The 26210-nt window shown below is 36.0% G+C and overlaps 7 protein-coding genes across 8 annotated transcripts; 5 read left to right on the forward strand and 2 right to left on the reverse strand.

Annotated features, from left to right (window-relative positions):
* The first annotated feature begins 3327 nt into the window (after positions 1-3327).
* LOC18018338 (uncharacterized protein C24B11.05) lies at positions 3328-5780 on the forward strand. Its single transcript, XM_006398623.2, has 8 exons — positions 3328-3398; positions 4235-4298; positions 4399-4464; positions 4557-4654; positions 4740-4865; positions 4974-5243; positions 5333-5398; positions 5493-5780. The coding sequence occupies exons 2-8, from the start codon at positions 4238-4240 to the stop codon at positions 5646-5648; spliced, it is 843 nt and encodes a 280-aa protein (XP_006398686.1). The 5' UTR covers positions 3328-3398; positions 4235-4237; the 3' UTR covers positions 5649-5780.
* A 406-nt stretch (positions 5781-6186) lies between these two features.
* LOC18018339 (uncharacterized protein At5g02240) lies at positions 6187-8105 on the forward strand. The gene is made up of 7 exons (XM_006398625.2): positions 6187-6318; positions 6639-6910; positions 7001-7037; positions 7130-7227; positions 7351-7412; positions 7633-7756; positions 7871-8105. Exons 1-7 carry the CDS (start codon positions 6270-6272, stop codon positions 7988-7990), a joined length of 762 nt encoding a protein of 253 aa, XP_006398688.1. The 5' UTR covers positions 6187-6269; the 3' UTR covers positions 7991-8105.
* Positions 8106-8257: 152 nt separating this feature from the next.
* On the forward strand, positions 8258-12672 carry LOC18018340 (ribonuclease II, chloroplastic/mitochondrial). The gene is made up of 14 exons (XM_006398626.2): positions 8258-8681; positions 8793-8952; positions 9047-9160; positions 9242-9319; positions 9385-9516; positions 9924-10145; positions 10323-10505; positions 10669-10731; positions 10849-10955; positions 11031-11180; positions 11261-11420; positions 11523-11918; positions 12066-12293; positions 12401-12672. Exons 1-14 carry the CDS (start codon positions 8374-8376, stop codon positions 12518-12520), a joined length of 2421 nt encoding a protein of 806 aa, XP_006398689.1. The 5' UTR covers positions 8258-8373; the 3' UTR covers positions 12521-12672.
* A 3407-nt stretch (positions 12673-16079) lies between these two features.
* LOC18018341 (expansin-A9) lies at positions 16080-18715 on the forward strand. Its single transcript, XM_006398627.2, has 3 exons — positions 16080-16296; positions 16586-16904; positions 18024-18715. The coding sequence occupies exons 1-3, from the start codon at positions 16140-16142 to the stop codon at positions 18331-18333; spliced, it is 786 nt and encodes a 261-aa protein (XP_006398690.1). The 5' UTR covers positions 16080-16139; the 3' UTR covers positions 18334-18715.
* Positions 18716-20414: 1699 nt separating this feature from the next.
* On the reverse strand, positions 20415-22419 carry LOC18018342 (ABC transporter I family member 20). Its single transcript, XM_006398628.2, has 6 exons — positions 22202-22419; positions 21992-22125; positions 21618-21737; positions 21241-21336; positions 20942-21094; positions 20415-20864 (listed from the first exon to the last, which is right to left on the reverse strand). The coding sequence occupies exons 1-6, from the start codon at positions 22374-22376 to the stop codon at positions 20559-20561; spliced, it is 984 nt and encodes a 327-aa protein (XP_006398691.1). The 5' UTR covers positions 22377-22419; the 3' UTR covers positions 20415-20558.
* Positions 22420-22585: 166 nt separating this feature from the next.
* Positions 22586-23745, forward strand: LOC18018343 (trafficking protein particle complex subunit 4). 2 transcript variants are annotated; one of them, XM_024155649.1, is made up of 3 exons: positions 22586-22827; positions 23173-23341; positions 23427-23745. In XM_024155649.1, the coding sequence occupies exons 1-3, from the start codon at positions 22768-22770 to the stop codon at positions 23621-23623; spliced, it is 426 nt and encodes a 141-aa protein (XP_024011417.1). In that variant the 5' UTR covers positions 22586-22767; the 3' UTR covers positions 23624-23745. The 2 variants fall into 2 exon arrangements, with proteins under 2 accessions (XP_024011417.1, XP_006398692.2); XM_006398629.2 differs by having other exon boundaries at positions 22592-22937.
* Positions 23746-23757: 12 nt separating this feature from the next.
* Positions 23758-26160, reverse strand: LOC18018344 (probable serine/threonine-protein kinase PBL11). Its single transcript, XM_006398630.2, has 6 exons — positions 25893-26160; positions 25139-25446; positions 24892-25027; positions 24664-24806; positions 24453-24576; positions 23758-24358 (listed from the first exon to the last, which is right to left on the reverse strand). The coding sequence occupies exons 1-6, from the start codon at positions 25942-25944 to the stop codon at positions 23931-23933; spliced, it is 1191 nt and encodes a 396-aa protein (XP_006398693.1). The 5' UTR covers positions 25945-26160; the 3' UTR covers positions 23758-23930.
* Positions 26161-26210: the final 50 nt, after the last annotated feature.

Raw genomic sequence — 26210 nt, forward strand, 5'->3', positions numbered from 1 at the left:
AATAACAGTAATTTAATTCATCTGATATATTTTTAAACTATCATAGGTTTAAATATATGAACTAATTTACTAATAAAAAAAAGACGATGACGGTGGTAATAGTTCATCAAATGATCAATTTACAATATTTTAATATATTATGAGTTAATTAGTTTTTAAAAATTGTTTTACTTTTCTTTGGTTTGGTTTTCTTTTCCACATACACGATTAACCCTAATTCTATACAATATATCTTGGAACTTTTTTTTTCACAATCATGCTAAAATGATAGTGATACTCGCATGGTAAATATTATATTAATTTCTCTGGAAGTCATAATAAGCTTGTTTAAAGTTTAAACAACTAACAGTTAATAAGTATATGATTAAATTAATAGGTAGATGTTGTCTGATAAATATGTTTTTATTAACAGATATTCATGTAATTGAATGCCAAAAAAATCCACATAATTTATGAAATATTTCTAGTGTAAAAATATGATAGTGCTGAAATAGTCCCGGAGTGTCAAGCATAAGTGTTCAACTGTAGAATTTTTGAAAGAATCTCGATCCGAAGGTTAATGCACGAACTCCGTAATATTTAAAAGAGTTGTCTACATGAGTTTTTCTCGATGTTTAGTTACATGTGAATCTTTGAGTTCACACCATTAAATGATTCCAGGAAAATATGTTTATGTGTTGGTATTTAATAACTTCAAATAAAGATATGGAGATCTGTGCAATATATATTTTTAAATGGATTATCTGTCTTTAATCGATTATTAATAAAAACCAAACAGGAATTAATTTCGTTCGATTTGCTTTGAGAATAATCGTGCAAGTTGCAACTTGTAAACGAAGACACGAATTAGATAATGAGATGCACTTATGAAACCAAAGCAGCATAAATTGTAATCCAATCAACCGAATCGCTCTCAAACCAAATCCAAATTGTACACTAATTAATTTCAATCAATTCCAACTTAAAACCCATATTATTTATTTTATTTTATAAGTTAATTATACAAATATATGGAAAATCCAATAAAATTATTTCGTCCGTTTTGTCAAAAAAGAAAAAAAAAAATATTTGGTTCGAATGCCAGAACAAAGGCTAACTAGTCTTTTCCCCATCCTCGAACAGTTGAGTATATAAATATTTGTATATATATGGGATGTACTCGTTAACAATAGAAACTGCAGTTTTAACAATAAAAGTAAATAATTTGGTCAAAAAAATAACTATAAACGTAGCTTAAATTACTTAATGTTTACCGGTATGGACGGCAGAAATAAATAAACAGCTTTTAATATGGAAAATGCATGCATGCATGATGCACATGTCATTAAATACTATATCACCATCACATGTTCACATTCAGTTGTCAACGATATATTTCACTTTCTCTATTCGAATATAACCAGTGATGACTGATAGCTATTAAGTATTAACGTAGTAAATATTAAAAAAAAAACTACTAAACAATAGTAACAATATAGCTAATAGACAATACAGAAAAATCTGATCGTGCTCGTGTTTCGCGTGGTCATCATCAAGAAGTTCGTGCTCCAAGCCTCCAAGTGGAGGGCTAAGAAAGAAAAGTGGAAGCTTCAGCCTTCAGGCTTGCATACATGCAACTCCCAGTTCCTCACTTCCAACAGCTAAACCAAGTTTTACGATCTCTTGATACCAATCGATCGATCGAGCTTTAGCTTTGCTAAATTAAATCAATGAATTTAAAAAAAAAAAATTATGAAAATATGAAAATATTTTTAAAATAAGAAATAAATAGACAATTCTTCCACATAGTTCACAAATTACGCTGGGGTTCTTGCCAACATCTCCCGTTTCTAAGAAAAATGTTAGGTAGTAACTTCTTCTTTTTTTTGCTTAATGACTACTTATACGTATCTAGAGCTACAATTTTTATAAGTCCAAACTTTACTACAGAACTTATAGTCTTCAGTTAGTTACCATTCAAAAGATAGTTGCTTCCGAAAAAAAATTCGAAATGCTGGTGAACAAAAATGTCGAACTTGTTAATTTTTTTTTCTTTCTCGACAGCTAATTGAATTGATGGACAATGTATAATATGATATGAGCCAAGAATAGCTAATAATTAATGTCTGGAGGTACGGAAGAAACAGTCAAAACGATATTCCGTTTATTTTGTCACAACTATTGAGAGCCAGAAAAAATTATTTAGATGAGTCCATAAGTTACAAATTTTGAGTCTCCACGCATGTGCTTAAGTTCTAGATTATATGATATCCTTGGGTCTAGGAACTAGACGCACCACAAAGTCATAAAACAAAGTTAAATGTTTTTTAGTTCCTCAATAATTGGAACCAAAGAGATAGGATCGGCTTTTGATCATATCTTCTTGTTTAAATAATTAAACCCAATCAACCAATTATTGATTGAAACCAAACGAAATAAGCTTGAAATTAACTATAGATTTCAACAATATTATCATATTTTAGAGAGACGTATTATCAATTATTATAATTTTATATATTAAATTGCAGAATTTCAACCGAAACAAATAGTAGGTGCATGTTTATATATTTTAAATTCATCGTAGCTGCATGTTTATATATGTACCTTAATGTTTCAACTTTCTGTAAATTTATCTTAGATTAAATGATGTTGATCAACTTGGTGTCTTAAGTTTTTATATTTGGCAACCGATATTGAATTCATACGATCGAATCCAAAGATCCAAAGTTGACAGTATTACTCATGCGCAGCCAAATAAATGGACCATAAAATAAATCAAAAGAAAATTCCAATACTTTCAATCATTTAAAAAAAACTTCTTAAAAAAAAAAAATATATAGGATCTTCAAAAGGAGAGAGAGAGAGAAAGAGAGAATGTTATTATTAGTCCCGATTCTCGATTCATCTAGAGACTATAGACACAAGCTTGGATTTGGCAAATATATATATAGCATAGACCCATAAGTTGCAAAAAAAAGAAAAAAAGAACCCTTAAAATTTTGAATTTTTGCATTTTTTTGCTCATAGATCTATGATTATAATATCATCTCTTGTAGTTCTTTCTTTCTATGAAATAATCATATGATATATGTAATTATTGCAAATTTTCATATGTAACACGTAATAAGAAAGAAGAATGGCGTGGTCATCTTCTTAATTTGACTTGTACGTTAGAACTTAGAAAACACACGGTTTTAATTAAAATTAGTTAGGAGGAGAGTAATAATAAATTAAAAAGAAATATATAACATATATTTATAAAATTAGGAAATAGCTTTTAATGATCGAAAAGAGCCAGAGGAGCTCCCTATTTAAACCCCTTCTCTGCCTCACTCTATCCCTCCCCTTCACCTTTCTCTCTCTTAAAGATACTCTGCTCTCTCTCCCTAACGCTCGCCGTTTTCTTTTTCAAGGCTAAGGTAAAACTACTACTAATATCTCCTTCAACGCCTTCCTATTTCCTTCTTGCGTATATGCACATTTCGTCGGTTCTGTGTTGTGCTTACAAACTCCCTGCCGTTTATCCAAATATAAAACAATATTCGTCCCGTCGAACATATTTTATCGTCGCTAATTAATACCCATTTCCTGTACATTTATCAAAAAAAGATAAATTTTAAGCCAGCATCTGTCGGAAAAAAAATCCAGCATATTATATAACCATACAAAATCATCCGTTTGGGATGTAATTATTTATGGAAAACAACTATTTCTTTTTGTTTGTTAAAGATGTAAAAAGAAAAAGTTTTAGCCGGGTTACTGAACATAAGTTATCAGGCCAAACATTTTAACCGGATCCATTACCGATTTAAACTCCGTTTTCTACTAAATCGGTTTTCTTTTAAGTCAAATGGTCAAACATCGGTTAATACCGGTTCGCTTTGATTAACCCATCGGTCATTTCACTATATACGTACACACATATGCATATATATATTTTTATGTAATACCAAAATTATTTGGAGTCAATTAGTGGTTGTAATTCGCTGAACTTCTCAGTTCACGTTTTAAGAAATCTTATCCCAACTTTCTTGGGACACAAGCAACTTTGTCCATTCATCACATTAAATTATTTCTGTTTTTTTTCTTTCCCCACTATTTCTGTTTTTTCTTTTCTTTTTACAAACCTAATATGGAAAAAAAATCCATTTGGATCATTATTATCCATGAACATTCATTGTGATCCAGATTTAAAACCTTGTATAAAACACCAAATATTCAAGATTTTCGTCTCTGATCCAAGTAATTGTTCCAGAAAATGGAGTTTGAGAACCGGTATGGATTTGCAACGACGCAGAAGTACGACTGTCTCTTGTTCGGTACGTGCTTAACAAGAATAAAATAAACTAATCAGTTTTAATTAATTAATCACGTGAATATATAGTTTACTGACCGGAAATTGATCAAACTTGTATTTAGATTTGGATGATACCCTTTATCCTCTTAGCACCGGAATCGCAAGAGCATGTGGAAAGAACATCAAAGGTATTTATTATTGACTTACACTATCGACTTATATCGATTGATCATCCATTTCTGATTTATTTATTTATTTATTTTTATTTTTTGTCTGATAGATTATATGATCGAGAAACTCGGTATACCAGAGGACAAAATCGTCGAGTTGTCTAATCTTCTATACAAGAATTATGGAACGACAATGGCGGGTCTTAGAGTATGTGATCATTATCATTCGAAAATTTCATTTTTGTTTCCAAAATTTTAGTGTATCTTTCTGTAACATTCCTCTCATTCTTTAGGCAATCGGATATGATTTTGACTATGACGAGTACCACAGCTTCGTCCACGGTCGTTTACCTTACGAAAACATAAAACCCGACCCTGTTCTTCGCAGCCTCTTGCTTAGCCTTCCTCTCCGCAAAGTCGTACGTGTCACAATCGCATTTTTATTTAATTAATACCATACAATAAACAATATATAGCTTTACAATAAGATAACTAATCAACATTTTTTATTTATATCCCGTGATTAGATATTTACCAACGCGGACAGAGTTCACGCGGCCAAGGCGTTGAAGAAGCTGGGATTAGAGGATTGTTTTGAAGGGATCATTTGTTTCGAAACGCTGAACCCCACGCACAAAAACGCTGCGTTTGAAAATTTCGAGATTTTTGATATCGTGGAACATTTTAACCGGTCTGAACCGGTCGATTCACTTCCCAAAACGCCTATTGTGTGTAAACCGTCTGACTCTGCTATTGTGAAAGCGCTAGAAATCGCCGCAATTGATCCTAACCGAACGGTATAGCTAACCAGATTTGTCGTTTTTAATTATTATTTTTTTAAAAACGTGGACAACAAAACTAAATTTAATTTTATCTATCATTGCAGCTGTTCTTTGAGGACAGTGTCCGAAACGTACAAGCTGGAAAACGCGTTGGTCTTCACACAGTTCTGGTACGATTACTTTGGTTTAGCTTAATCTAACCGAAATCAAATTATAATAAATTAAGGGATTTTGGAGTTGACTATTGAGTTTTGTTGTTTTCAGGTTGGTACATCGAACAAAGTCAAAGGAGCAGACTACGCTTTGGAAAGCATTCACAACATGAAAGAGGCGTTACCGGAATTATGGGAATCCGACATGAAATCGTCGGATGTTGGATATTCCGGCAAGGTCGCCGTTGAGACATCTGTTACAGCTTAGGATTGTTTCTCCCTTGTACCTAAATTTCCACCACCCATTTCAGTTCTTTTTTTTTTTCAAATGACGTAATGTCATTTTTGTTTTTTCGACTTGTGTTTATAAATTTAAATAAAAAATGAGGATAATTAATAATTACCATCCGATCGGTAATAATTGAGAAGAGTAAAATGCATGACTCATGAGTCATGACAGATTTGACAGTTCAATTACAGTAGTTTCGGAATATGTACAGAACAAAGAAGTCAATAATTTCATCATGTTTAATTAAAAAAAAAGAGAGAGAGAGAAAATAATGAACCCTTTCACCCCGAAAAAGACTTGTCGTTTGGGAGGCGACGAATCCGTTGAAACAGCACGTAGTTACATAAATTGATCGATTACTATAAAAGAACATATCTGGCCCATAGCACAGATATAGGACTTGGGCCCCAAATGTAATTAAGAAGAGATTAATGAAAGTGCCAGAATCTTCACCACTAATAGAATGACACGTGTCATGCTCACCAACAAACTACCTTTGCATCGGACGGTCATTAATGCTCACTCTTATGGATTCTTCTTCTCTTTTTTAGTGAGTGAATTTGGTTTACAGATATTTCCCGAGTTTTGCAAGCTTCTTCCATGGCGAATCTTCCCACCGTTCTCGTGACCGGAGCCAGTGGCAGAACAGGTTCTTACGTTTCGTTCTCCTCCGTCCTCATAGGCTTACTGAGAAAAACGCGTAGGGTTAGTGATGTTTTTGTTGAATATAATCAAAGGATTACGATCCAAACAGATAACACTTTCATATAGCTGTTCGGTTCGATTTGGACGCCCAAAATTCTCGCTTGAATGTGTATGTGATGATCAACTGGACCAATTTCGAAAATTTAACTGTTCTCGTTTTGGAATGATCTCTGTTTTCACGAGGTTGTTTCGGTCTTTCGATGGTCTTTTTTAGCTTCATTTGATGACAATTGTTGTTGTTTTTTTCGTACATGGCATTGATAGGCCAGATTGTGTACAAGAAGCTGAAGGAGAGGTCAGACAAGTTTGTGGCAAAGGGGTTAGTCAGAACTCCCGAAGGAAAAGAGAAAATTGGAGGAGAAGCTGATGTTTTCATTGGGGATATAACAGATGCTGATAGCATTAAACCTGCAGTTCAAGGGATCGATGCGCTTGTAATTCTCACCAGCGCTGTGCCCAAGATGAAACCTGGTTTTGATCCCACAAAAGGTGGAAGACCCGAGTTCATGTTCGATGAAGGACAATACCCTGAACAGGTACTTACCATTAACATGTAAAAATCTTCCACATTTCATCTTAATCAGTGTTCACTGCATCATTGTGTTTTTTTTGTTTTTTTGGCGTAGGTTGATTGGCTTGGCCAGAAGAACCAAATAGATGCTGGTAGGCTTATATTTTCTTTCCATTTCATCTTGTTTCTCGCATTTGTCTTGTTAACGGTTAAAGTGACTGATTTGATGAGCTTGTATGAATAGCCAAGGTTGCTGGTGTTAAGCATATTGTCGTGGTTGGCTCCATGGGTGGAACAAATCCGGATCATCCTTTGAACAAACTTGGAAATGGGAACATACTGGTTGGTTAAAGTTTATCTTCTTTTTCTTTCTTTCTTTCTTTGCAAAATGAATTTGTTTTCTTATAGACCTAGCAACCTTCGGCTCTCCTTTGGCTCAATTTTTGCTACTTTATGTGGGTACAGGTTTGGAAGAGAAAAGCTGAACAATACCTTGCTGATTCTGGAACTCCTTACACAATAATCAGGTTTAACAAACTCTTTCTAGTGCTTCTATTTTGACTACACGACCCTCCATATCACCAAGTCAAAAATTCACCTCAAACTTCGTAGTTTTAAAAACTCTCAGTTACGTTGTGTCCTCGTAACGGATTAAGCTTTTTATCCCGTGGATCAACGAGCGGTTTTCTCAATCTTCTTGAGCCTGTTCTTACTTGATTATCTCTGTTCTTGATTTCCCAAACTTAGAGCTGGAGGACTTCTAGATAAGGAAGGCGGCGTAAGAGAGCTGTTAGTTGGCAAAGATGATGAGCTTCTTCAAACAGACACAAAAACCGTCCCTAGGGCTGATGTTGCAGAAGTCTGCATTCAGGTTTGTTTGCTCACGAGCTTTTTTTTCTTCTAAATATCATCATCACATGGATTCAATATTTTTTTTCTTTTTTTTTTCAAATCATAATGTATCTTCTTTTTGTTGTAAATACAGGCATTGCTGTTCGAGGAAGCTAAGCTCAAAGCTTTCGATCTCGGCTCAAAAGCAGAAGGAACCAGTGCTCCCACCAAAGACTTTAAGGCTCTCTTCTCTCAAGTCACCTCTCGTTTTTAGTCTCTATCGTTGTTGCGAAATAATTCATCATCTGGGATGTAATGTAATGTACTAAAACTTTATTGAAATAAAATCCCCGTGTTTGTGATGAAAAAGAGTCCATGATGTTAGGCTCTTTCTTTTCAATCTAAGATAAAATTATTTGGGCCAGAATGACTGAAATTTACAATATGGGGAATATTTGTGATTAAAGTAAAAAGACGGGGAAAACCTTAGAATTAATTTCCCGTTTCTATCACCCGCTTCATTTGCCTTCCTATCGCCACATGAACCAGAGAGAGAGAGAGAGGACGATTTTGTTCACTTCCGATATCGTTCGGAATTTTAATTTTTCGTTACTCATCGAACCTTAGCGTTCGGTGGCGTCTTCAACTGAAGCTACGATGATGACGGTGAGGGCAATCAATGGTTGCTCCATCATTCGCACCGCGACTACCGGCGGCGGTCCTCCGGTTTCCCTATTTCGCCACCGTATTCAGCGCCTCAGAGCGACTCATCTCCGGGAATTCTCGAAATTAGCGTTAGGTTATCCACTTCTCCGGTCGAGTAGGCGGTTTCTCGGACAGAATACCGGTGGCGATGCTCCGAGTTGCTCGTATTCCATTCATAATCTGGTCGACAGTGTTTCCGAAGAGCTCGAATCCATTAGGAGGCGCAAGGGAAGCCGAATCAGAGTTCGCGCCAGTGTGAAGTACGTTTCAGTATCCTTCCTTTTCTATGTACACTGATTATTAGCATATAGCAAAATTGCTCGAATTGAACTAGAAATCGGAAATTGAAAGAGAATTAGGTGAACCTGTAGGGTGAAATTAACAAGCTACGGAGAGGTTCTTGAGGATAAGCTAGTAAACCAGGAACTAGAGGCGGGTTTGCTTCTGGAGTTTAAGAAGGACCCAGACAGGGTATTGCTGGCAGTTGCTCACAGACCTGATGGCAAGAAGAACTGGATGGTCTTTGATCAGGTTTCACTTTAAAAAATAGAATCACTCATACATTGCTCTGTCGTAGGTACTGTGCTTGCAGATTTTTAAACTCATGGAAACTTAATTGGTGCAGAATGGTGTTACTTGTTCCATCAAACCGCAGCAAATTACGTACATCGTCCCGGGTGTTTATAATTTCGACCATACAGAACTTACTGGTTTTCTCCACAGGGCTCAGGATAACTTGGTACGTAATGACATTGGAAAAGGTTTAGATGAGGTTGTCGTGTTACCCATGATTGAGCTTTTAGTTATTGTTTCGATGCAGGATCCCCAACTGCTTGAGTTTGCTTGGATCGAGTTACTTGAAAAGAACAAACCTGTGACGCCAGAAGAGTTAGCTGAGGTACCATTTATTGGCGTAAATGCAGCGGTCGAGCCCGTGGTTTGACAATGCTTTTAAATTTGCAGATGATCTATGGTCGCTCAGATCCTCTCGAAAGCTATTGTGCTCATTTTTTGCTATCGAAAGACGAGATATACTTTTCTGTCTTGGAGTCTAAAGGTTCTCGATCAATCTATGCCCCCCGCCGTACTGAACAGGTATTTCTAGTGCATCTTATTTTTTTTTGGTATAAATAGGGTCATCTATGCCACTAGAAGAGTGTTCTCTGTAGCTTTCTGTTCTTGGTAGTGTAAGACTTCCAATCCTTAGATATTTGGATTTCATTTATCTACCAAGCAATGCTGAGCTTCGTTTGCTACATGAATTTGTGAAATCAAGTAAAAGAATTCTATGCGGGTGAAATTTGTAAGTTGTAACAGTATTTGGAGAGCATTGCTGAGCTTTAACCTGACTTGTTGGGTGATGCTATTATCTGGCTTGATGATGATATGTGAGTAATGGAAAGAGAATTTGATTGTGAAGCTCAGACTCTTTTATTAAGTGACGTGATTTTGCCTGAAGACCTTCTATTCTCTGATAATCTCACGTTAATTTTCCTTTGTAGGTGGACGAGCTTTTACGCAGGCAACGTGTGAAGGAGGCAGAAGAGAGAGAGTTTCAGGAGTTTATTTTATTGCTGAAGTCTGCCAAAAAGGCGCCTAGTCACGCCAAGCCCCCCAAATCGTCATGGTTAGCTGATGATCAAGTCCGAGATAAGATTGGCTCACTTGAAGCTTATGCTATTGATGCATGGGCAAGCACTGACCAGCGGAAATTGGCTGGAATGGTGAGTCAGCTACATTTCTTCTTTGATAGCACCTCTTAAGCTATTACTATATGTTTGACCAAAAAATTTTTGTTACTATATGGATGGAAGCAACATTTCCCGAAGAATTTCATTGTTTGCTTGTTGAAGCAAAATATCAAATTTGTAATCAAATGTATTTTTGTGGTCGCTTCACAGATCCTAAAATCCATGGGATTACAGAAAACGGCTGTCTCGGCTCTAAACCTTCTCATAGATATTGGATATTTTCCTGTACATGTCAATCTTGATCTGCTCAAGCTGAATCTTCCCACCCACCACTCAGAAGCAATCGTTGAAGCTGCTGAAGCTCTTCTTTCAGAGTCATCTGATCTTGATGTGGTGAGTACTTTGACCTGCTTTTGGATGTATGTTATACAAAAATATTTATTCTCGCGTTTGTGGTGAATCCTTGTGCTAAAGATGACCGTTTTGGTGATTAGAAAAGTGTTGACAGAATCTTTCTCCAAGATTCAAAATTCTTACTTGCTCAGACCTTTTATAGGTTAGGAGGATTGATCTCACACACTTGAAGGTTTATGCAATTGATGTTGATGAGGCTGATGAGGTAAATGCTTTTAAGTCTCCTATAGTTATTATGCAAAGTCTAGGTTTGAAAAACCGAGTCTTAATGCTATCTCATTTGACTGTCAGTATTCTTTCTGGTTTCATGGAATTTCCGCAGCTTGACGATGCCCTGAGTGCAACAAGATTGCAGGATGGAAGGATAAAGATTTGGATACATGTTGCTGATCCTGCTAGATATGTTACACCTGGGAGCAAAGTGGACAGGTAAACGCGATGCATGTCTCTGATCGCTATAAGAACGATTTTTTGGTCAGTATGATTTATTAGTATGTGCTCTAGAGAGGCAAGGAGAAGGGGAACTTCTGTCTTTCTTCCGACGGCTACTTATCCCATGTTTCCAGAAAAACTTGCCATGGAAGGAATGAGTTTGAGACAAGGAGAAATATGCAACGCTGTCTCTGTGTCTGTTGTCCTGCGTTCTGATGGCAGGTAACTCAATATTTCATTGCTCGTCTCTCGATTTCTTATCTACAGAACTAAAAGAATACCTTGCAACTTCTTGTTAACAGCATTGCAGAATATTCCGTAGAAAATTCAATTATCAGACCGACATATATGTTGACATACGAAAGTGCTGCTGAGCTACTTCACTTAAACCTGGAAGAAGAGGCTGAGCTGAGATTGCTGTCTGAAGCAGCCTTCCTCCGCTCTCAATGGCGCCATGAGCAGGTTGGCGTGAGTTTTGTGTGGTCTATCATGAAAACCTCGAGTTTTGGATGCTGTTTTTGTTTATATGTTTTGTAACACTTGCCCTTTTCTGGGCTAACACAGGGTGCAGTGGACACAACTACACTAGAAACGCGCATCAAAGTGGTGAATCCTGAAGATCCAGAACCGTTGATAAATCTATATGTGGAAAATCAAGCAGAACCGGCAATGAGACTTGTCTTTGAAATGATGATTCTTTGCGGGGAGGTTGTAGCAACGTTCGGGTCTCAGCACAATATTCCATTGCCATACAGAGGACAGCCGCAGTCAAATATTGATGTATCTGCATTTGCGCATCTTCCAGAAGGACCCGTACGGACCTCGTCCATTGTCAAAGTGATGCGTGCTGCAGAAATGAATTTCAGATGTCCTGTTCGACATGGAGTGCTTGGAATCCCTGGTTACGTTCAGTTCACATCTCCCATCCGTCGATACATGGATCTTACCGCACACTACCAGGTAAAACCTGATTCACCAGACATCATGTGGTTTAGAGTTTAACACAATTGTCTTAGTTGATTGATCATCCATGGGACGAACTTGTGACTTCTGCCGTAACCTTAAATTTAGTTTGAACATTAACCAGTTCGTTAATTTGAATAACAGATAAAGGCTTTTCTTCGAGGAGGTGACAATTTTCCTTTCTCAGCTGGTGAGCTAGAAGGCATAGCAGCATCTGTAAACATTCAAAACCGAGTGGTGAGAAAACTCTGCAACAGCGGTCTCCGTTATTGGGTAATAGAGTTTCTCAGGAGACAACCAAAAGGCAAAAAATACACCGCATTGATCCTGAGATTTGTCAAAGACCGGATCGCATCCCTTTTGTTGGTTGAGGTAATTAATTGTTTGTATACAAACCAAGAAAAAAACAATTCTCAGTTCCTTTATATTTATAAAAAAAACCAAAGGCGAATTAAATCACCAGTAAAAAATGTGTACAGGTGGGTTTTCAAGCAACGGCTTGGGTATCAGAAGGAAAACAAGTGGGAGATGAAGTCGAAGTTCGAGTAGAAGAAGCTCATCCCCGCGACGATCTTATTCTTCTCAAAGAAGCTCTCTAGAGAGAATTAACAAACACTTGCTTTTTGACGTATAGGGTTCATACAATTTTTACTTGTTGTTGCTGTAAGTCAGTATAGGAAACTTGCTTTTGTTCTATAGAGCAATGGGAAAATAAGTAATGTGAATATACTATTTTAATCTTGGATTTGAACGATCTAAAAGTCTCAAACAAAGAGCTTGATTGCCTTGATAAATGTATCAACTTGATGATCTTTAGAAACACCATAAGACTGTCTAATCTAGATAAAGCCACTTGAGCCCTTGACCAAATAACATTGATAATAACGATTGATAAGTCAACACATGCAATGATCTACGCTAATACTCTTTCCTTTTACTTATATACTTCCATATGCAAATACTGCTCGGAATCTTATATTGTTGCCAATGATTGAACCAACTTAATGGTTGCTTTTCTTCCTCCACGTCTAATATAGTCAAAGCGGGTTTACATGTAAGATATATACAAATTGTGATATTTATAATATTTCTAGTTATAATTCTAAAACAAAGAAAAATAATTCTTACGTTGTTTACAAAGTCAAAATCGTAACGAGAGTTTAGCTGCGGTGGGAAATGAAAAAGTGTACGTCGTACGTAGTATATAAGCGCGCGCATTGATTAAAATTAAATGTGAAGCAACAAACAGTTAAAAGAATATTTTCATGTTCTTTAACAACAACAAAAAAAAAAGAATATTTTCATGTTACTATATATGCTCCTTCAATTATGTTTTCTAACCATTAAAACCGGTCACCGACTACACTAGTTGATAATTTGATATCTACGTAAGAATTGCTATGGATGCATCAACCTTGTAAACACAATTATCTGCATATAACCTCTTAGTTGAAACTAAATATATTTTTACATAACAAAATTTAAAGTTTCAAACGGTATTTATCATCAAATTAAAATAAATTTGATGTTAAAAAATTTAAAAAAATGTGTTATATAACGTAATATATGCCCAACTAGCATAACTTTGTAATCATATGATTAATGAAATACTGTATATTCTACCAACTAGGATTTAATAAAGCAAGAAAAGTAATGTGACGGTTTCGATTATAAATTGTGAAACACTAAAACTAGTGCCCGATGTCAAGTGGTACGGACAAAGTGAGATTTAAGAATTTGATTGCTTCTAGTCTAAACCTACCCTAACAAAAAGTCAAATATTAATTGCACATGCATTTATCTTCACTGATTTCTCATAAAACTATTGGTAAACGGATTGATAACTAAGTAATTAAATCACATGTAGTTTAATTTTATACATTGTCGTCTAATGCCATAAATGATTAGTTCTAAGTGAACATTCTTGGAAACAATTCACATGTGCTTCTTGGAATTCTACTTGAATAGTTCTCTGACCCTTTTTTCTACTTCTTGTTCAATTACATTTAGTTACGTACGACCTATGTGTAAACCATGTAGTTAGAATACAAATTGTAAATCGACAAAAACCCAGCAAAAGTGTGAAAATATTTATGGTGCTCGTAACGAAGTAAAAATAAGAAATACTTAAATATGGAAGCCCTATGGGTAGTGGCTTACGTATTTTGAGATCAATTATTTATATGTAGAATTAAACAAACCTACAAGGCAATAAATGAAGCCACATGGATATAGTGGTCGAATATTTTAAAGTTTTCAATAAACCATATATGATATATATGCACACGATTATATATAAGATTCGAATTTTCAGGTTCATAAAAATAACTTTAACGTCATATCTAACTCGTTTTGGTATATTGTGATGTTCTGTATTTGCTTTATGCATTTCTGTATCAGAATGAATATACATTGTAAATCACATTTTAAACAAAACATATATATTTTACAATTGATCAACATATTTATTGATGTATTTTCTTTTTAAAAAACGCTTATACTATTACATTAGATGCATAGGTAAGCATGTGGTAAAACGTGAAGATGGGCCCCGCAATCAGTTGAGGCCCAACTGCATCGACGCACGGCCCTGTTAAATGCAATACCGTATTTTCCGTGTACTTATACGGACACTCTCATTTTTAGTCCAAAAATAAAAACCTTATAAGATTATATGATATATAATTAGCTATTGTAAAATGGTTTTGATAGTAAATTGTAATTTGTGTTTACTCTAATGTGAAATAGGTGGGAGAAAGGGAATGCATTTCAATAATGAAATATTTGTAATCATGTTATCTTTGATATATAATTTATTTTATTATTGCAATATAAAATATGAATTGGATGGGATCGCATCAGAGGGTTTAATTCATGTGGGATTTCCAATTGGTCACGACTCAGCAAATTGACCAAAGAAAAATGCATGAGGTGCCCATGTGCGTACCACGTGCGTTTGCTATATTTTTGGCTTATATTAAAAAAACCATTATTAACTGACTTACAGTCTTACACTGAATATAAAAGTTGACCAAAAAAAAATTGTATTTTATTATGAAAAAAATCAACTTTTTTTTTTAATAAAAAATCTGAAGTATGTTATATAAGCTTCTTTCCTACTTGGTTGATGAAGTATTTCTACTATCCTTTTACTGTGTGTAATAATGAGAATCAGATGTTAAAAAAAAAAAAAAAGCATTAAAGAGTGTTTGCCGTTATTTATCGCGCGTGATAGTAACTCGTATGACGTGCGCGCAGTGATTTTTAAATAGCGCGGACTTTAATCAACTAAGCCACGTAAGCCGCCGGAAATGGTTAATTACTGGGCCAAGACAATCCTTTATTTGGGCCGATTATTAATGGCTATCTAATATCGGTCTATAGTTTTTACTTTTGATGAATAAAGTAGTTTAACTAAGGTGAAAAAGGTAACTATAAGAGCCTATTTGCTTTAGGCAGCTGCCTTGCTTGCAAACAACTAAGATATTGCCTGCATATATTTTTTTTTTCTCTGTTCTTTTTAGATATTCACTTTTTGTTGATAGACTTACGTCCAAACCTTTATTTAACATAAACGCGAATAAATAAAGTAATAACAGTACAATACTGAAATTTTTGATGACGAAAAGCTCAGAAGATTTTTTTTATTGCTTTACAGAAAGTCAGAAACAATTTTTCAGTTGCTCTTTTGCTTTTCTTTTCTAAGAATAAGTACCAAAGATTGGATATTTCTCTATTTACATTTAGAACTTTATCATAAAAAACTCAAACATGAACGTAATTGAAAAAAAAAACACAAATTGGCTAAAATCAGTGTAGAGTAATTTACTTTTGGAAATTGAAATTTTTTTTAAAGGACTAAAACCAAACTATATAGTGATTGAGAACACTTTGATATGCATTCTCGTTAGTTCGGTGGAATATAATAAGTATTTTATCAGATCCACGAGGATAGAAATGCGGCATTACGAATTTTGTTTTTTATTTGGGTAAATCACGAAATACTTTTTTTTTTAAATTGACACTTAAATTAGAAAGGGAAAAAATGGAGAAATAATAAAATAAAGCCGATAAATTCTTTTGAAGCCTCCTCCCTCCCTCCATAAGTAGCCTTCATACCTTCCTACTCCCTCACACAATTCCACTCTCTCTTTACTCTCTCTCTTTCTCCTTTCGCAAAACTGAAACTTTTTTTTATTTCCGTACTGAATAAAAAAAATGGCGGCGAAAGTAATAACAGTAATGGCGGTTATGGTGGTTGCTGCTCTAACGGCAACGACAGTGAGCGCCAAAATCCCCGGAGTTTACACTGGAGGTCCCTGGGTCAACGCTCACGCCACTTTCTACGGCGAGGCTGACGCTTCGGGCACTATGGGTAAAACAGACTCTCTCTCTTTCTCACCTCCTCTGTTTTTCTTTTTTACCCCAAAAGTTTTCAAATTATCAATTTAATCCTCTTCCCTACCTTTCACACCACTCTCTCTTCCTCTTACTTTTTTTCATTTTACCCCAAAAGTTTTTTATTTTACAATTATCAGCTGAGATGATTGAAAGTCACGTTCTTTATAGTTTAAACACACACACACACACACACACTAAATGACTAATCACTGAGTACAGAGCTTTTAAGTAATAACTTATAAGGGGTGGTTGTATTGGTGTAGGTGGTGCGTGTGGGTACGGGAATTTGTATAGCCAAGGTTACGGAGTGAACACGGCGGCATTAAGCACGGCCTTGTTCAACAATGGTGTGAGCTGTGGGGCTTGCTTTGAGCTCAAGTGTGTCAATGATCCTGGCTGGTGTCTTCCCGGAAACCCATCAATCCTTATCACCGCCACTAATTTCTGCCCTCCAAACTTCGCTCAGGCTAGCGACAATGGCGGTTGGTGTAATCCTCCTCGTGAACACTTTGATCTCGCCATGCCTATGTTTCTTTCCATCGCTAAGTACAGGGCCGGTATCGTCCCCGTCTCTTACCGCAGGTATTAATCTCTCTCTCTCTCTCTCTCTCTCTCTCTCTCTCTCTCTCTCTCTCTCTCTCTCTTTAAACTCTTTTAAAAAAAAAAAAAACTCTGTTTTTATCTCTCTGTTCTCCCCTGTTTTTATCTCTATACTCTGTTTTTGCATTACTTATGTTGCAACCTTTCTGCAAGCATGAAATTTTTTTAAATTGAGTCTTAGTCCATAGTACTAAGACTCAGGTATTAATCTCTTACCGCAGGTATTAATCTCTCTCCCTCTCTATTTAAACTCTTTTTGAAAAAAAAACTCTGTTTTCCCCTGTTTTTATCTCTGTACTCTGTTTTTTGCATTACTTATGTTGCAACCCTTCTGCAAGCATGAAAATTTATTAAATTTGAGTCTTAGTCGATAGTCTTACTCTGTTTAGCTTGTTTTCGAGATTGATCCGATGAAATCGCCTAGTGTTGCTCAGCCAGTCAAAGATGTAAAGATATTTGTTAGAAGTTACTTTTTTATACTTTTAGAATCTGTTTAATTAGGATCCCGACTCTTAGAATCTGTGAGCTTGAAGATTTTCAGAGCCTTCGCATGTTCACTCTATTCTTTATTCCGTTTCTTGTTTTCCCGAGAAATTTGCTTGCTTTTCTTTATATTTTCTCGGGAACCAAACAGAAAGGTTTTTTCTATTAACCAACTGTTTTAGTTGAGTTTATGCAATCACCTTTTCTGTCTTTTAGTCCCTTTAAAGCCATAGCCTTTATAACCAACGAACCTAACCTTTCCATCTGAGATTACCAGAACACCCCTTTAAAACCCGCGTCAGTTATTTAACCATGGATCCGGGTAAAAATCTCAGAGGGTGATTTAGTCATTTTTCACGCTACTCGATCCCTAAGATTCAGAATTTATTATTTTATTTTTTTGTCTTGAAGTCAGCCAATGGCCCGACACTTCCTCACTCCATCCCATACATCGGTCTCTAATCTTTTGTTTTGCAAATCATAGTGCCTAATCCAATATACTACTATCTTAAAAATATTTTGCATTTTTAAATAGTATTATTTACACGAAACAAACGAATCATCAAAATTTTAATAAATATTGACTAACAATTATATAATTGTTTTTGGGTGTTGCAGAATCCCATGTAGGAAGAAGGGAGGTATGAGATTCACGATCAATGGATCCAAGTACTTCAACTTGGTGCTCGTCACTAACGTAGCCGGAGCCGGAAACGTCGTGTCGGTGAGCGTGAAAGGAAGCAACACACAATGGATGGTTCTTAGCCGGAATTGGGGACAAAATTGGCAGTCCAACGCGATTCTTGTCGGCCAATCTCTTTCTTTCCGAGTCAGAACCTCCGATGGTCGGAGCTCCACCTCCAAAAACATTGTTCCGAGTAACTGGCAATTTGGTCAGACTTTCTCCGGCAAGAATTTCCGCGTCTGATTTCTAGAATAATCAACTGAAATTATCGACAGAAGATATATCGAAGCTTTTTCTTTTCCTTTCAATATATATATTTACGTGTCTTTAAATTTAGTTACGATTTGGAATTGGGGTTTTACCATTTTTCCCTTATTTTCTCAGGGAAAGTATTGGGGTTGCTTGTTACGAAAGTTAGTTTTTTTTTTCTTTTTAAGATTAGGGTTTGTTTTGTTTTTGGTGTGTTTGTGTCTTGTTTGGTCTGTAGGGAGGCTGAAGCGGCTGCAAAGAAAAAAAAGGTTTGGATAAAGATAAATGTAGCCCGCAGCTCTCCTTTACGCCCTATTGTATTAAGTATATACATATATAATATTCAGAAACTTGGTTTCTCGGTTTATATGAATAACGATTGGCTATTTGTCTTTAATAACTAAGTTTTAATATATTAATGTGGTGTGGATTGGTTACTTCTGTTCTTCAAACGGTCACGTTCGAATCTGTTTGTTTTGAACTTCTGATTAACTTTCAAATAGAGTTTGAATTTGTTTTTGAATTTTACTATCATCCATATTATTCGCATTTAAATTAAATCGTTCCTAAAACTCGAGTTTAATGGTATAAAACTAAAAGTTCTAGTTTAATCGATTCACGCTCCATTTATATATAACTTCACTATGCTTTATTTTATTTTTTTATAAAAAGTAAAAAAAACGTCACTATACATACTTTCAGTCAAACCTATACGCACGGAATCTACAGATTCATACGGTCCATAATTCCGGGATATATGGTGTACCATACGTATTTTAGTATGTACTTATGTGAGAGGTGATGCATTAAGGAGAATAAAAATTCATGTGATGTGATGTAAATGCATTACACCATCATCATGTGCAAGCTGCGATCACGATTTATCAGAGCAAAATAACAGAAAGTATGATAAGATATTGAATAAGATTTTAACGAATCTTATCATATATTCTGATGATTTAGTTGATGGACCAACCAATGTATATAATGCTTCTTTTAAAAAAAATCGGTAAAGATTTTGTTACAAGATTATTGATTTTTGTTTTAATATCCCATGACAATGTTTCATATGCCAACATCAAGATGCATTCTGTTTACCCAGAAATTGGTTTTACCAAAAGGCTTTTGCATTTTTTTTACGAATCACAAAATCACAATCGATCGACCTATTATCATCAATGATGATTCATCATTGTCTTTTTCGAATCACAGAAACAAAGAATAGTTTGGGTGGGTGTATGTGCCTGGTCGAGATTGATTATTTTCATATCAATCGAGGCCAACAATATCTATGAATCCGAATAATATTTCGATTCCTGTTTGAGGTTTAATATGCTCAATTTCCTTTAATTAAGCAGCATGCAATACGCAAACCCAAAGTAGCGGTAAAGAAGATAAATTTTTCTCACGGCAATATATACTGGCCTGGGGAAGAATATGTGGTGGGTCTGAATTTTCTAATCTAATTTAGCCGATACCTGAGTGAATGAAAAAAAAACAAAGGGGTTTTCTTGTGCGAAAAGAGAAGAAAAAAATAGATAGAAAGATTTTTGCTCAAAAAAGGAAGATAGAAAGATTAAAGATGGTGGAGAGCATAAATCCTATATTATCTAATCTTTAAAGCATCAATTTTTTTCGGCACAAACGAACAAAAACAATAGACGAACACGAGCGTAAGAAAATTACAGATGACTCTTACTTGCTTGTTGGGTCAATTCCCAAATTTAAACAAAGAAAGATGATGATTTATTTAGTTAAGATAAGAAATGTACTCATGAGCACAAATCCAAACAAAACTAAAAAAATGTAATAACATATTCGGCCAAAAAAGGATGCAATAAATCATCAAGTTATTTAGTTGGCAAAAAAGGAGTAAATTAGTTGGCAAAAAAAAAAAAATAGAGTTCTGAGTCTTCTGACTTCCAAACCATAGAAGTGTTTTGGTTTTGTAATATGGAATTTAAACCGCAATTTATTGTACCTTTTTGTACTATAGAAAAGTGATGTCATCAAATATTAAAAGTGGTATTTCTAAAATTTCCACACAAAAAATACAAATAGACCAATAAAAAGAGATTTTTTTATTTTTTTTATATGTCTATGAATTTATATCTCATCAGAATAGCAAAAAAAGTTACAAACAAATAGAAATATTATTCGTGGTTTAAAAATAAACATAATATTATTAACCGTTTGCTCAAATGGAGTCTCTCCCTCGCTTATCTGAGAACTCTGTTTGAGCTAAAAACGAAATTATCCTCACCGCCTGCAATTGTAGAGTGAAGTCTCCCAGCGGCCCAGCCATTGTTCAGCATCCTCGCTGGATCACCGGTCACACGGCTTTCTTCAGCCCGTGATTCAAACTCGGGAAGCCCATTTGCTTTCCTCTCTTTCCTTGTCTTCCTCTCTTCATCTCTTTCTTTCCTCAGCCAACTCTCAACTGTTCTCATCAATGACTTCTTGCTTGTCTCCTTCACTTTCTCCATTGGCATTGCTAGCTGCAACTTCCCGTTTGCTACATAAACCTACGATGGCAGATGTTGTTCTTTAGTGAAGGAGCAAAAACAGAGAGAAAAGAGTATAGTTTGGTGGTTTATAGTACAATGTGTGTTGGCCAATCTTCTAGGCCATCGAATATATGGGTCGCATAGATTATGGTTGCTCCTCGTTCTTCGCATTCCTTTCTCAGGAATTTCAAAAGGTCGGCTCTAGCGAGAACGTCAAGATCAACAGTTATTTCATCCAATAGTAGAACCTGTAGTTGATGATCCAAGAAAGTTGGATTCAGATAAATGTTTCATAATCACTTATCAAAATCTGATATTCTGAGCTTTGTTATTTGTTTTTAAGTATCAAACAATACATATGAGTTTGTGTTTCACAGGACAAATAGTTAGTTACCTTGAAAGGCTTGAGGAGTCCCATACAAATCTGGACACGTCTTCTTTGACCATCAGATACCTTGTGCAATCTCCAAGAGACATCGATATCCAACACCTGAACCAACCACAATTAGAACAAAACACAATCACATGGATTTGACGTAAAACGCAAGAAGATTCTTTCTGTATATAATGATCCCTCATACGCTTAAATGCTAGTAAGTTTGGTATGCGAGAAAGATCAAAGTAAGACAATATTCTAGCTGATTTCATTTTCAACATTGGGATTCATTATGAACATATGAGTTACGATTATGGCAAATACTAATACTAATGTTGTTGTTGTTTGAATCCATACCCCAAACTTCATAAAGTCACATGTCAGTTACAACTCACCTTGATCAGTTCAGCTCTTCTCTGAGGATCAATACCCGCCACTCCAAATATCATTTTCTCTGCCGAAATGTCCATTTGTATCGGAACTTCAAATCCTGCAAATGCGACATCACGCCTCCACTGTGGAAAGAAGAGGAAAAAACAATGTTTAAAATGAGAAAAAAAATATTGAAAACACAAATTGGATTGAATTCTATATAAAGGTTGGAACTGTACAAACAGAATTCAAATATCTAATACAATTATAATGGTTAGAATTCCAAATCAGAACTCAGTAATCTATTAAGCATTTCTAGTCCGAATGAACATCAGGTTATCATCCAATCACATTCACAGGAAAAAGACCAAAACTGAACTTTGTATTTATCACGAACCTCGCCACCGAGATAACAAAGGTCACCAGAAGATGTCAATCCGGTGTCGTGAAACGCCGATCGACCCAGAACCCTAACCATGTGCGGCTCCACCATGTGTTTCCCTCCCAATATCTTCAGAATCGTCGTTTTCCCTGATTTCAACCACCCATTTTATCAAAATTCGTATCCCTTGCATACAGATTTTGAAGCTAAGCGAGTTTCACAAACCTGCGCCATTAGATCCGACGAGGAGACACCGATCGCTTGCATTGAGCTTCAGAGAGAAATCTTCGATAAGTGGTTTAGATCCTGGAGGTGGATGGCCGTCGATTCCAGGATACGTGAAACGTAATCCGGAGATCTCAACCGTTGAACTCCGCTTCTCCTCTTCCGTCACCGCCATTTTTAGTGCTTGCTTTCTTCTCTTAACTCTCTCTGCCAAACTTATATACTTTTTCTTCAGACGTTTGGTAGTTGGTGGAGAAAGACATAAACCGGCACCGTTTGTGGTGAATAATCGAAAATTAGCTCACGTGGCGCTTTAAGAGACGCTCATTAACAATTAGTAGTTTAATACTTTTCTCCACGACGCCGTTTTATTGGGATCGGTGAAGACAAAGTCGACGTGGTCTGTTTTGAGACGATCGATATGAAAACGACGTCGTTGCAGGGAAATGAAAAAAAATTCATCTGATTGATTGATTTCCTTCATCAAGAGATCTCGAGTGTACTCCCTTTGATCTTCATCGTCTAGCTGATTTCTCGGGTTGGGTATTTGAAAATTTTCGAAAACAATGGCAGCGATTTACAGTCTTTACATTATAAACAAATCTGGTGGTCTGATATTCTACAAGGTACGATCTTTCTCTTGTTCTCGATCTCGCAGCTGTATGACTTTTTCTGCCTGGAGAATGATGACCTAAATAATGTTAATTTCGCCCGTGATTCCTCCATTTGATTTGAGGTAATTACCGAAAACTAGAGTCTTGGAATTGCTCGTGAATAGTTAATTGAATCCTTTTTTCTGTTTTCTCTTTGATTTGGCTTCCGAGAACATTTAAGAACAGAAAGCACTCTAATTTTTCCTTAATTGGAGATTGAAAGATGGTTGTATTTGATACTTCATTTCTGTTTGATCTGTTCTTTTTGCAATATAAGAGATATGTGAGTGTGTGTTTGGATTTGGTAAAAAAATTCAGGATTGTGGAACAAAGGGAAGAATGGATACGAATGATAGCTTGAGAGTAGCGAGTTTATGGCATTCAATGCACGCCATTTCTCAGCAGCTTTCACCTGTCAATGGCTGTTCTGGAATTGAGCTTCTAGAAGCTGACACTTTTGATCTCCACTGTTTCCAGTCTCTCCCTGGTTAATGTTCATCCCCATTTGCGAGATATATCATTTACGTTTCCTTCATTTGATCTTGATTGTTGTTGTTCGCTTATATTCTCAGGAACAAAGTTCTTTGTGGTTTGTGAACCGGGAACTCCCCACATGGAGAGCCTCCTTAGATACATTTATGAACTCTACACTGATTATGTCTTGAAGAATCCTTTCTACGAGATTGAAATGCCTATCCGTTGCGAGCTTTTCGACATCAACCTTACTCAAGCAGTACAGTCAGATCGTGTTGCATTGCTAGGAAGATGAGCGAGAGATTTATTGATTGTCTGCTGGATTGTTTCTTCTTTTGCCTTTTTTTTTTTTTTTTTTTGCGGGTTTCTTGTACCGATAACATTTTGTATGTGATAACAACCGAACATTGCAAGAAAACCTAAGTTTACAACTATTAAGTTTGTTTCTCTCCATTACACTTCCAGGAAAGTGGGAAAAAGAAAAAGAGAGACCCTTTTTTCGTTTCTACCATACAGCATGAGACCTAACCAATATAAAGTAAAAAGAGTCTATACATCTCTAAAACCCAGTAAAAAACCGCTCCTTTTTTTTTTTTAATTTGTTACATAATTGAAGGCCTAGGATAATTCACAGCCTGCGGAGATTTGCTACATGGAGATTTGTTACTGTTGTTGTTGTTGTCACTGTTGTGTTGGACATTCTGCTGCTCTTTTGGTGTTTCCTTTTGGACATGGAGTTGTTCAAGTGTCTTGACGATATCATTCATGGTCGGTCTACTCTTGGCATCTATGGATATGCAATCGAGTGCAAGAATTGCAATTTTCAAAGCTCGGGTTAGTGAGTATTGACCTTGAAGACGAGGATCCATCACTCGTAGAAGCCTTCTTTTGTTTGTTAAGTAAGGTTTTGCCCAATCCACTAGATTGTGTTCTCCAACTGGTTGGTTCTTGTCGATTGCTCGTCTTCCTGATAACAACTCAAGTAACACAACCCCGAAACTGTACACATCGCTCTTCGCCGATAAATGACCTTTCAAATTTGACAGAGACATCATCAGTACACTGGAGTTCTTTGCACTGATCAAAGTACCAGAGAATGCTTATATATATATATATATATATACCTGTAGCTAGATACTCTGGAGCAGCGTATCCCTGAGTCCCCATGACTCTGGTGGAGACATGGCTATTGTCACCCATTGGACCATCTCTGGCCAAACCGAAATCTGAAAGCTTTGCATTGTAGTTCTGCAGATACAGAGTAAGGATATATTTTCATGGCTGCATCCAAATGCCAAACCAAAGCAACACAAAGTATCAATTCTTGTGTCATACCGAATCTAGCAAGATGTTGGATGCTTTGAAGTCTCGGTATATAACTTGCGGTTGAGCATTGTGAAGAAAAGCGAGTCCTCTAGCTGCACCTAGAGTTATTCGAATCCGCGTGTTCCATGGAATTGGCTGAAAGAATGTTCCTCCTGTGTTGAAAACCCAGAAAAAAAATTAATCACTATGTTAAAAAACAGATTCTATCATGAGCTTCTTTCTCTTTGAAGTTCTTACTTCTGAACAAGTGATTCTCGAGACTACCACGAGGCATGAATTCGTATACAAGAAGCCTATGCTCTTCTTCCAAGCAGTATCCAATCAGTTTCACAAGGTTAGGATGATCCAGCTGACCCAAGTAATTGATCTCAGCCTGTTTTCCATAGTTAATAAACCAAAAGAAGATTCAAGAACTCGGGTGTCTTGAGAAATAATAGAAAAAGGTAACTTGAGCAGGATAAAGTTGGAAAGAAATGTGACTAACCAGCCATTCTCGATGACCTTGAAACCCTTCTTGGTTGAGCCTTTTCACTGCAATGACGATACCGGTCCCTGGTTTAGAAGGAGCGAAGGTAGTCTCATCGATCCATCCTTTGAAAACGCAACCAAATCCACCTTCACCAACCACACTATCAGGCCGGAAATTCCTTGTTGAAGATTTTAGTTCACTGAGGCTAAAGTTCTTCAGATTAGCATTTTGCAAGATCTCGCCTTCTGTTCGTGGCATATGAGAGAAGGAAGTATTCGACGAGCCCTTGCTCGTATCTCTACTCAAGAATTTCGAACTTAGCCCTACAAACAATTATTCGAATTATTCTCTCAGAACATTCAAAACGCAAATATTTCACATACAAGTAGTTGCAATTAGATTCTATTTCTAGAATGAATGGTTGGTGAATCTGGTTTTAGCTTTTTAGCGGTCTCCAAATCTAGCTAGAACTAAAAACCACATAATGACAGAAACAAGCTTAAATCTACGGGTTTGGTTCTAAAAAGACAACTTTTTTAGAGATTTAAAAAGTGACAGTCATTTCGTACTTAGCCGACCGACACTATGATTTTCATAGAATCAGCTATTTTTACTAAAAATGGAAACATATTATCTTTTCTACTTTGAACAAGTAACTTCATCAAATCTTTAACTTTCTAATTCAGGACAACGCAAGTATTGAAGAACCACAATCATTGAAATCTCCACAAGTAAAAAGAGAAAGGCTTGAAATTGACCAAGGACTCACATGTACTGGAAGCAATATCTGTTCTGATCTGATTGCTGAAACAAGCTCCCATTAAAACACAAGAAACCAACACCTCACTCAGCTCTATAATCTTCGATTAAAAGCATAAAAGAAAGATAAGAGCTTTACGTATGTGAACACAAACCCAGAAGGCGTACAAAATGGAGCGAAAATAAAAAGACTCGAGAAAACTCCAAAACTGGAGAAAGAAAAACGAAGATTCCCAGAGAAGAAAGAATAGCAAATTGGGCTGGCTAATAATGAAATTCCGAACTATTTGTCAATAATCTCCTAACATTTGTTCTCTCGGAAAAGTCT

Source organism: Eutrema salsugineum, unplaced genomic scaffold, assembly GCF_000478725.1.
Source record: "Eutrema salsugineum unplaced genomic scaffold, Eutsalg1_0 scaffold_2, whole genome shotgun sequence".
Lineage (NCBI taxonomy): Eukaryota > Viridiplantae > Streptophyta > Magnoliopsida > Brassicales > Brassicaceae > Eutrema > Eutrema salsugineum.

Coding starts and splice junctions, on each gene's coding strand:
- LOC18018338 (XM_006398623.2), top strand. CDS start 4,238: ATGGAGTTTGAGAACCGGTATGGATTTGCAACGACGCAGAAGTACGAC. Junction 4,465..4,556: donor ATGTGGAAAGAACATCAAAG/GTATTTATTATT, acceptor TTTGTCTGATAG/ATTATATGATCGAGAAACTC. Junction 5,244..5,332: donor CAATTGATCCTAACCGAACG/GTATAGCTAACC, acceptor CTATCATTGCAG/CTGTTCTTTGAGGACAGTGT.
- LOC18018339 (XM_006398625.2), top strand. CDS start 6,270: ATGGCGAATCTTCCCACCGTTCTCGTGACCGGAGCCAGTGGCAGAACA. Junction 6,319..6,638: donor CGGAGCCAGTGGCAGAACAG/GTTCTTACGTTT, acceptor TGGCATTGATAG/GCCAGATTGTGTACAAGAAG. Junction 6,911..7,000: donor AAGGACAATACCCTGAACAG/GTACTTACCATT, acceptor TTTTTGGCGTAG/GTTGATTGGCTTGGCCAGAA.
- LOC18018340 (XM_006398626.2), top strand. CDS start 8,374: ATGATGACGGTGAGGGCAATCAATGGTTGCTCCATCATTCGCACCGCG. Junction 9,517..9,923: donor CCCCCCGCCGTACTGAACAG/GTATTTCTAGTG, acceptor TTTCCTTTGTAG/GTGGACGAGCTTTTACGCAG. Junction 11,181..11,260: donor GTCCTGCGTTCTGATGGCAG/GTAACTCAATAT, acceptor TCTTGTTAACAG/CATTGCAGAATATTCCGTAG.
- LOC18018341 (XM_006398627.2), top strand. CDS start 16,140: ATGGCGGCGAAAGTAATAACAGTAATGGCGGTTATGGTGGTTGCTGCT. Junction 16,297..16,585: donor TGACGCTTCGGGCACTATGG/GTAAAACAGACT, acceptor GTATTGGTGTAG/GTGGTGCGTGTGGGTACGGG. Junction 16,905..18,023: donor GTCCCCGTCTCTTACCGCAG/GTATTAATCTCT, acceptor TGGGTGTTGCAG/AATCCCATGTAGGAAGAAGG.
- LOC18018342 (XM_006398628.2), bottom strand. CDS start 22,376: ATGGCGGTGACGGAAGAGGAGAAGCGGAGTTCAACGGTTGAGATCTCC. Junction 22,126..22,201: donor CGTCGGATCTAATGGCGCAG/GTTTGTGAAACT, acceptor GGTTGAAATCAG/GGAAAACGACGATTCTGAAG. Junction 21,337..21,617: donor GAAGAGCTGAACTGATCAAG/GTGAGTTGTAAC, acceptor TGGTTGGTTCAG/GTGTTGGATATCGATGTCTC.
- LOC18018343 (XM_024155649.1), top strand. CDS start 22,768: ATGGCAGCGATTTACAGTCTTTACATTATAAACAAATCTGGTGGTCTG. Junction 22,828..23,172: donor GTGGTCTGATATTCTACAAG/GTACGATCTTTC, acceptor AAAAAAATTCAG/GATTGTGGAACAAAGGGAAG. Junction 23,342..23,426: donor CTGTTTCCAGTCTCTCCCTG/GTTAATGTTCAT, acceptor TTATATTCTCAG/GAACAAAGTTCTTTGTGGTT.
- LOC18018344 (XM_006398630.2), bottom strand. CDS start 25,944: ATGGGAGCTTGTTTCAGCAATCAGATCAGAACAGATATTGCTTCCAGT. Junction 24,807..24,891: donor CGAGAATCACTTGTTCAGAA/GTAAGAACTTCA, acceptor TTTTCAACACAG/GAGGAACATTCTTTCAGCCA. Junction 24,577..24,663: donor CCAACATCTTGCTAGATTCG/GTATGACACAAG, acceptor CTGTATCTGCAG/AACTACAATGCAAAGCTTTC.